Here is a 10279-nt window from a genome sequence, read left to right as displayed (position 1 = left end):
TTCCCCTTCAACTCCCAGACTCTTTACCGTCCAATTGGTTTCCTCAATATTCCTGGATAATGGGAAAGTGATAGGCCTTTGTTAACCATGACTAACATTTAAACTCTTAACTTTCTCTCCTGAAAAAACAGTTCCCTCCTCTAGTGTTTCCTAATTTTGTGAATAACACTCTCATTTTATTTATTGCTTAGGCCCTGAACTTTGAAGTAATCCTTGAACCCCTCTCTTTCTCTTATGTCCTTACCCATTCAATCGGCAAGCCAAATTAATACATTCTGAATCCAATATTACTCATTAGGTGATAGTCTGTCACCACCACCAAGTTTAAACCATCAACTACCCCTGGCCTGGACTTTAGCAATAGCATCTCCCCGCTTCCATTTTTGTCTCTCTTGACCTATTCTTTACCCAACAGTCAGTGTCCCCTTAAAAAAAAAAGTTAATGCCTGGCTGGTGTAGCTAAGTGCTTGAGCATCAACCCATGAATCAAGTCACAGTTCGATTCCCCATCATGACAGCTGCCTGGTTGCAGGCTTGATCCCCAGTAAGGGATGTGCAGGATGTGCAGGAGGTAGCTGATCAACAATTCTCTCTCATCATTGATGCTTCTCTCTCTCTCTCTCTCTCTCTCTCTCTCTCTCTCTCTCTCTCTCTCCCTTTAAACAAACAAACAAATAAAGTTAAAATTCAATATCCTTCAAAGGCTTCCCTATCATACTTTGGAATAAAATCAAAAGTCTTTATTATGGCCTATTCAAAGAGCTACATCATCTGCCTCCCGGGCCTCACCTTCTTTTATCCCTTTGTTCACACTGGCCTCCTGACTGTTCTTTGGTGGCATCAGACAGGTTTCTGCCTCAAGGCCTTTTCATGCTTCAGTCTGTTCCCTTTGAGTGAAATGTCCTTCCCCCAATCATTCCATGATTGGCTTCTTCATTTCATTCAGGTTTTAGTTCAGATGGCATATTCTCAGAAAGGTCTCCCTACCCTCTAAAAATAGTGATTTTCATCACTTTCTATCCTCTTACTCTATTTTTCTTCATACTATCTGTTTTTTATATTTTATATCTGTTTCATATCACATTAGTATGGGGTAGTGCAAAAGTAGGTATACAGTTGTTCATATGGAAAACACAGTAATAAATAATAATCTTATCTAATAAAGAGGGAATATGCTAATTGACCCTCATGCCATCGCAAAGATGGTGTCACCCACAGCCAATAAGGAGGGAATATGCTAACTGACTGCCCCACCCTCAAAGATAGCGGCGCCCACAGCCAATAAGGAGGAAATATGCTAACTGACTGCCACACCCTCAAAGATGGCGGTGCCCACAGCCACAAGATGGCTGGCAGGGGAGGGCAGTTGTGGGCAACCAGACCGGCAGTGGAGGGCAGTTAGGGGTAACTGGGCCTGCAGGGGAGGGATGGCAGTTAGGGGTGACCAGGCCTGCAGGGAAGAGCAGTTGGGAGTGACCGGGCTGGTAGGGGAGGGCAGTTGGGGGCAACCAGGCTAGCAGGGGAGGGCAGTTGGGTCAATCGGGCTGGCAGGGGAGCAGTTAGGCATCGATCAGGCTGGCAGGGGAATGGTTAGGGGGTGATCAGGCTGGCAGGCAGAAGCAGTTAGGGGCAATCAGGCAGGCAGGCAGGTGAGCAGTTGAGAGCTAGTAGTCCTGGATTATGAGAGGGATGTCCGACCGCCCATTTAGGCCAGATCCCTATCGGCAGTTGGACATCCCCCGAGGGGTCCCAGATTAGAAAAAGTGGAGGCTGGGCTGAGGGACACCCCCGCCCCTCCGCAGTGCATGAATTTCGTGCACTGGGCCTCTCATCTATAATAATAAAAGCATAATATGCTAATTAGACTGGACAGCCTTCCTTCCGGACAAAGCTGCAGTGGGCAGGGGCCACGGCAAAGGCAGCCAAGGCCCCCTGGCTGTGGTGGCGGTGGGCGGGGGCTGTGGCAGAGGTGGCTGCTGCGGAGGCAGGGGCCAAAGTCCTTGCACGAATTTCATGCATCAGGCCTCTAGTACAAGAATAAACTCTGTGCTTTGCACACTCACAACTGTAAACCTACTTTTGTACCACCCTGTATATGTTCCCTACTGTCATAGATTTTGCTCATCCTTTTCACTATTGTGCTTTAACACCTAGAACAGGGCCTGACACATAATAGAATATTTGTTGAATGAATAAATTAATTCAAATATTTGTTGAATGAATAAATGAATAAGACATGGAAATGCTTACCTTTAAGATGTGGCATGATTTTCAAAGGCCAGCATGCTAGACATTCTACCTCTAGTTTTCTGCCTCATAACTAGTTTCTAAAACCTCCCAATTATATTTCTGTACCTTATTGGTCCCAAAATTTATCACAATTCCTTTCTGACCTTAATTGACCACACACTTTATATATAAACCTACCTCTGCCGCCATTAGAAAAATCATCAAAAAGGGGGTTTCATGCTCATCAGAGATCTTACAATTTGCTTTTATAATGGCATCTCCTGCTTTCACTATTAGCTCTGCCTGTCCTTTGACAAAGGCCCTTGGTATAGAGCAGTGATGGTGAACCTTTTGAGCTCAGTGTGTCAGCATTTTGAAAAACCCTAACTTAACTCTGGTGCTGTGTCACATATAGAAATTTTTTGATATTTGCATCCATAGTAAAACAAAGATTTATATTTTTGATATTTACTTTATATATTTAAATGCCATTTAACAAAGAAAAATCAACCAAAAAAATGAGTTCGCGTGTCACCTCTGACATGCGTGTCATAGGTTCGCCATCACTGGTATAGAGAGTATATGGGGGCAGCAGTTACAGGATAAATATGCTCCCCAAATTTCATTGAATACGCTCTTTTCCCAAGGCTCATCTATACTGTGGTTACCTGAGGAGTCTTAGATAAAAAGAGCACTTGTCTATATTGTTCTTAATCCTATATAATAAAAGGCTAATATGCAAATTGTCCCCTTGACCAGGAGCTTGACCGGGAGTTTGACCAAGGGGCAGGGTTGGCTGGACAACCTCCCATATCCCCTCCTCCTGGCCAGCCTAGCCTGATCCCCCTGATCAGGGCGGGCAGGCCAGACCCCCACCCCCCATGCATGAATTCATGCACCAGGCCTCTAGTAAGACTATAATAGGGGCATATGGTAAATAGATGGTGTTTGTGTTCAGTAGTTCCTTCTCTGTACCAGTTTTCTCCTTTTGGTACTCTCTCCCATTTCAAGTGCTTCTTCACAAACTTAATCATTAATCTATCTAAGGCAATCTTGGTCCTATAGTACCTGATTTGCCAGTCCCCAACCCCCAATCTTATTTTGTGAGTGTTGTTGCTCAAGTCCTGAGAAATAGGCTGACCATGTTCAATAATTCTTTTTCCATAATTTTTTGTTTGTTTGGTATTTTGGTTTGGCTATCATCTTAGCAAAAGGTCTAATTTGTTGTCTATGGGACATATGATATATGTTAGGTACATTCCTAGGGCAAAGTTCATAGAGACTCATGTATATAGATATTTTCTCTAATATAAGAAAATGGACATGTGCCCCAACCACACATACAGCCTTGACATACCCCATGCAGTTGAATAGTTATTTGATTTTTGAAGTTAGATTTAATGATATTCAGTTGATTGTTTATAGTTGATAGTTATTAAGACCTTATAAAAGAAGTACAACTGGGAAGGTTCTTTTACTTTAATTCTTAAGTATAGAGCCAACAAGTTTACATGTAACTTAATACTTATAGAGTAATCTTGGTTTATACCTCTAGAAATTGAGGTAAAGTGACAAAGAAGTAGAATAAACCATATGAAAATTGAGTCTTCAGAATAAAAATATATTGGAATCTAAACTTTAGATTCTTAGAGGAAGCAACTTCCCTTATTCACTATAGCTTATACTGAGAATAAAGAGTCAGTGGTTCACAAAAAAATAAAATTTTATCATTATTGTCCTTTTAAATTTGGTCAGTAGTAAGTCATGTGATTTATGTAACCAGTATTTATTTTCCTGCACTGAACATTTTAATACAATGCATTATGAAATCTAGTTATAAACTTAAGAGAAATATTTGTTACAGTATAAGCAAAATAAATAAATTGAGATGAAAGGGATCTTATCTGAAAAAGAAATACTTAGTTAGCTTTAAAATCATGATCACATGTGATTTATAACTCAGAAGTAACCAGATAATTAAAATAATCACTTTCATTTTTATAAAGCTGCATAGAAGACATTATCTAGTACATCTTTTTAACTTTTAAGTATATTAAGACCCTTTCCTTCTATGGAGAGATGAATTCTCAAAATTTGGAGAGCTAGTGAGCTCAGTTATTTCACTTACTTGATCTCTTCCTGATTTATGTGATGTCATATGACGTTCAAGTTGAGTTCTGTACGCAAAGGTGTAACTGCACAAAGAGCAACTAAAGTTATCTTCGTTCTTTTCATGGCGATATTTAATGTGTTCTTTTAGAGAGGTAAAGCGTTTATAGCCTCTATCACAATACGGGCAGGTGAGTAATTGGGAAAATGCATCTGGTGTTCCTGTAAAAGCAAGATCATAAATTTTAAAAATTGAAAAAAAAATCAGCATATTATATAACTGTCTAACCATTATGCTATATACCTGAAACTCATATAAAATAATATTGGATGCCAACTGTAATTGAAAAATAAATTGTAGAAAAATAAAAAAAAATGTTACCAAAGCTACCAGTGATCCTCCTTAAGCTCTATGCAAGATATTAGGCTTCCCAGTTTATATTTGATCCTCAGAACAATATAATGATACTCACTCTATTTTATACGTGCAAACATGAATAAGGTTCAGAAAGATTAAATAACTTAAAAGTCACACAGCCAGTAAATGACTAAGTCAGGATTCAAATGTTTGCTGTCTGACTTTAAAGTCCCATTTTTTTTCACTAAACTCTAATTCTTTTCTTCTTTTATATGGTCAGACAAAAACAAGAAACAAAAGTAAAATTAGAATGTACGTTACATTTGTAAATGTACACATATTAATGGACTTGTATACCATAACAGAATCTTTTTATAGGTAACAATGTCATTATTATTTATTTAATGTTCATCCTTTCAAATTTCAAATTTCAAAATGAGTTACTATCTTCAGAGAGTAAGTAGTACATAGCTAGACTATTTTTCTAAGACTCATTGTAGTTAGGAGGTCATATGACCATGTTTAGACTAAAAAAAATGCATGTATTTTGGAGAGGGCGGTGTTAGTAGGGAGCCAGATCTAGGCTTGGCCCATAAATATCTCTTGTGCATGATTATTCATCTTCTTTCCCCTACTGAAATACAATGAAAAATTATCTGTATAATTTTATATGAATGAATAAATATAGGATAGCTTTCAGAAAAAAAGTATTATGCATAAATTGGGCTTCACTAAATGAACTATATGTAATTTTGGAACCGTGTAACCTGACAATCCTAAAATGTAGTATTACTTTGTCAATTAATATTATTTTATCTTTATTGTTGAGAATATTACAGATATCCTTTGCCCCTTGTTCCCCCTTCATCCAGTTCCCATCCCATCCCAGGCCTTTGCCACCCTATTGTATGTGTCCATAGGTAATGCATATATGCATATGAGATCTTTTCTTCCTGCTCCCTCCACCCCCCTTCAAACTGAGAATTGTCAGTCTGTTGCATTTCTATGCTTCTGATTCTATTTCATTCACCAGTTTATTCCGTTCATTAGGTTTCTTATTAGTTTATTTTGATTTTTAGATTAAATTATTGATAGATATGTATTTGTTGCCATTTTTAGTTCATATTTTTTATCTTTATATTTTTCTTCTTCCTCTTCCTTTTCATTTTTCCTCCTCTTCTTAAAGAATACCCTTCAACATTTCATGTAATACTGGTTTGATGGTAATGAACTCATTTAGCTTTTTCTTGTTGGTGAAGCTCTTAATCTGACCTTCAATTCCAAATGATAGAGTAATCTTGGTTGTAGGTCCTTGCTATTCATCACCTTGAATATTTCTTGCCACTTCCTTTTGGCCTGCATAGTTTCTGTTGAGAAATCAGCTGATAGTTATATGGGTGCTCCCTTGTAGGTAACTAACTGCTTTTCTCTTGCTGCTTTTAAGATTCTCTGTCGTTAGCCCTTGGCATTTTTATTATGATGTGTCTTGGTGTGGTCCCTTTGAGTTCCTCTTGTTTGGGGCTCTCTGTGCTTCCTGGACTTGTAAGTCTATTTCTTTCACCAGGTAGGGAAAATTTTCTGTCATTATTTCTTCAAATAGGTTTTCATATCTTGCTCTCTCTCTTCTCCTTCTGGTACCTCCATAATGTGAATGTTGGCTATGCTTAAAGTTGTCTCTGAGGCTCCTTACACTATCTTCCTATATTTGAATTCTTTTTTCGTTTTGCTCTTCTGATTGGGTTTTTGCTTCCTCATATTTCACATTGATTTGATTCTTGGAATCTTCTAGTCTTCTGTTGAATCCCTGCATATTATTCTTTATTTCAGTCAGTGTATGCTTAATTTCTGACTGCTGTTTTTTTCCATGTGTTTGGTATTCTCACTAAGATCCTTGAAAGTCGTACTAAGTCACTTGAAGGTCTCATGAAGATTCTTGAGTAACCTTGTAACTGGTTTTGACCTCTGTATCCAGTAGTTTGCTTTTTTCCATTTTTCTCATTTATGACATGTTTCTTTGTCTCCACATTTTGGCTGCTCCCGTGTTTGTTTCTGTGTATTGGGTAGAGCTGCTATGTCTCCTGGAGTTGGTAAAGTGGCCTTATGTAGTAAGGTGACCTATAGGGCCCAGTAGCTTAGCCTCTTCAGTCAACTGAGCAGGGTACTCTAGGTGTGCCCCTTGGTGGGCTGTGAACACAGTCTTGTTGTAGTTAAGACTTGATTGCTACTGGTGTCACTGTGAGGAACTGACCTCCAAGCCAATTAGCTGTGAGGACCAGCTGTGACTACAGTGGGAGAGCTGCTATGCAGAAGACACCCTATGGAGCAGGACTTGCTTCAGTGTGGCTTTGGTACTTACTGATTCTGTCGCTTGAGTATGTTGCTTATGGATGTGTAGAGTTGTAATCTGGTATGGTCTGATGCTGTCCACCGGATGCACTGACTCTTGGGTATCCTTGGAGGTGCAAAGTCAGCCACTGCCAGGGGCCACCCAGCGGGAGCTACAGAGAGAGCTGCAGATTCCTCCTATATGTATTGGGCTTGGAGGTGCCCAAGTGAGGCCCAGCTGTGAAGCAAGGCAGGCTGGTGCTAGTGCTGGGTCTTGGGCCTTTTATTGATAGATTTGGGGCTTCCTGACCCAGCTGCAAATTGTTTGAGAGATTTTAGCAAGTCTGAAGCCTGAGCAAGGACAAGCCATTCATATGCAAAAGCCACTGCACACAGGTTGGGTGGGGCTGCAAATTGGATGGGGCAGAATCTCAGGGAATCATCAGGGCAGAGCAAACAGAAATGGCTGCCAGTCAGCCCTGGACCCAGGAGTTCCCAGCACAGGAACAATGACCCCTTTGAGCACCTCCATCTGGGAGAAAGCCACCCTGAGTTCCTGCCCTGATGCCAGACAATCCAGTTTCTCCTTGTATGTGTCTGGGTCCCCCAGAGCCTCTCCCTGGCACTGGAACTCAGAGGAAGCAGGACCTGGTAAGTTCAGTTCATGCTCTGGCCCTTTAAGAGGAACACCTGGGCCTCCAGCAGCCTCTATGTCACTAAACCCCTATCCCCACTGGTTTTTACATGCCATAGTTATGGGGACTTCTTTTCCAAGCTCTGGGAGCATGAGCTGGGAGTCTTATGTGGGGCTGGGACCCCTTGCTCCTCATTGGGGGGGCCTCCGCAGAAACAATATCCCTCCCAATTAAAGAAGTGGCACTCGTGTGTGCTGGTCCAGCTTTTTCCCATGCCTCCACCCCTCCTAGCAGTCTCAATGTGCTTTCTTCTTTCTTTAGTTTTAGGACTTCCATTTAGCCAGCTTTCAGGCAGTTCTGGATGATAGTTGTTCTTTATTTTAGTTGTAATTTTTCTGTGGTTGTGGGAGGTGGTGAGTACAGGCATTTACATACACTACTATCTTGGTTCTCCCCAGTTTTTCTTTATTTTCTTTCTTTCTTTCTTTCTTTTTTGAACCAAGTCTGTTTTATTATAAACTTCCCTCTCAGGACAGCTTTCATTGTGTTCCATAGATTTTGGATTGTTGTGTTTATTTTTATGTTTCCAGAATGTTTTTATTTCATCTTTGATCTCTTTGGTAATCCATTAATTGTTAAATGGCATGCTATTTAGCCTCCATGTATTTGGTTGTTTTTTAGCATTTTTATTGTAGCTGATTTCTAATTTCATGTCATTGTGGTTTGAGACGATTCTTGATATGATTTCAATCTTCTTGAATTTGTAGAGACTTAGCTTATGTCCTAACATGTAGTCTATCTTTGAAAATGTCCCATGTGCACTTGAGAAGAATGTATATTCCGTAGCTTTGGGGTAGAATTTTTCTGAAGATGTCAGTTCCATCTGTTCTAGAATGTCATTTAGGATTGCTGTTTTCTTATTGATTTTTGTAGTGTCTTTATCTGATTTGGGAATTAGGATAATGCTGGTCTTGTCAAAAGATCTTGGAAGTCTTTCCTCATTCTGATATTTTTAGAATAGTTTGAGGAGAATAGGTGTTATTTCTTCTTTGAATATTTAGTAAAACTCACCTGTGAAGCCATCTGGTCCAGGACTTTTGTTTGCTGGGTGTTTTTTTAAATTTCAATTTCATTAGTTGTTATTGGTCTATTCAGGTTTTCTGATTCTTGCCGCCATCTTGGTTCCTCAATGAATATTATTAAACTAAGTTTTCCATATTTGATTTATTTCTTCAAAGAAATAAGTTCCTAAGTGACATCTTATTGTAAATGTCATCTCTACCTTCATTTTGATTTTCTTCTAGGAAAATAGACCACCAAAGAAAATTTCATAACAATATAAAAAAGTTTCATAAATATATGTTACCTTTACTGAAATTCAAGTTTATATAAATTAAATATCTTGCTCAAATAACAGCCTACATATAATAGACTGAGCACCTAACTTGACAAAGCTAGGTAAATATGCTAATATATGTATCAAAATATGAATATGAATATTTTATTTAATATATTAAAAATCAAACAACTAAAACTCCCAAAGTTTAGGATGGCATCTTTCATTAGTAAGGCAACTGGTACCAGAGAGTCTTCTGTTGGTGATGACTTTAACATGACCCACTTCTTTGGGGACTAGATTAGCCACATGATGAAATTCTTTGGAATCATATTATGTTTTGTCTAGTATGAATTTCCTATTTGTACTGGCAAGTGAGAAGTCAACATTTGACACATTCTCTTTGCCAGACTGCTAGTCCATCCTATTTACAATGGCAAAAGTCAGAGTCCACTATTTTAAGTGTTCATTATTGGCACCAGAATCACAATGATTTCCATCACTCAAACTCAAGCTGCTTATACTCATAGTGTTAGAGAGCTGTCTGCTCTCATTTTTTATGTCTTTTTTGCCTTCATGATTAACCCCACTAATTAATAAACAAAATACTAATATTTTGTAAAATGACAGGCTGCTTATATAGGGTGTCCCCCCAAAAATATATACAGGCACTTTGAATAATTATAAAGGCAGTTGTTTATTAAAATACATGTCATTTTCAAATTGAGCTATCAGCTGTCAAAGTGTGTATACTTGGGACACCCTGTATTTTAACAGCAAGTAATTACCTTCATAAATCAGAATCTATTGAATTTTTTTCACATATATAAAATTTGAATTTAATTTTTACGTCACTAGCATGTATAAAATAAAAAAGTAAATCTAAATATTTGACATTATAAGCAAGTTATAGAATGCAGGTTTAAAAGTTAAGTGAAAATTGTGTTTCTATTTTTGAAAATATTGTATTGTTTTTTAAAAAAATACTTTTTTAGGAATAAAGGCTTGTCATATAAGGAAAATATCTTTTAGAATTCCTATAATAAACTTAAGGTAGCAAATGAATACTACTAAAAAGACAACCTTCTTGGTCATTTTAAAAACTTTCTATAATTTATTTATGCATCTGTGACCATTGATATACTTATCTAAAAAATTAAATTTTTTTGTATCTTCCTCTTTCTTTGGTAGTTAGCATAACATTTCAGACTGATAGTGTTATTTGATATAAAACCTTTGAAAAATCTTGATTTGCTCCCCACTAACTCAGAATTTTTGAAAATCAAC

General features: G+C 38.2%; 1 protein-coding gene across 4 annotated transcripts in view; it reads right to left on the bottom strand.

The window, feature by feature from the left end:
* ZEB1 (zinc finger E-box binding homeobox 1) overlaps window positions 1-10279 on the bottom strand; it is a 271362-nt gene that overhangs the window by 20893 nt on the left and 240190 nt on the right. For all 4 annotated transcript variants that reach the window (XM_023752199.1, XM_023752201.1, XM_023752198.1 and 1 more), the window contains one exon: window positions 4358-4560. In XM_023752199.1, coding sequence (XP_023607967.1) covers window positions 4358-4560 — 203 coding nt within the window. The remainder of the gene's footprint in view (window positions 1-4357; window positions 4561-10279) is intronic.

The sequence above is a fragment of the Myotis lucifugus genome, unplaced genomic scaffold (assembly GCF_000147115.1).
Source record: "Myotis lucifugus unplaced genomic scaffold, Myoluc2.0 scaffold_29, whole genome shotgun sequence".
NCBI classification, from domain to species: Eukaryota; Metazoa; Chordata; class Mammalia; order Chiroptera; family Vespertilionidae; genus Myotis; species Myotis lucifugus.
Note: the sequence above shows the minus strand (reverse complement) of the source record. Positions and strands in the feature narration are given on the sequence as shown.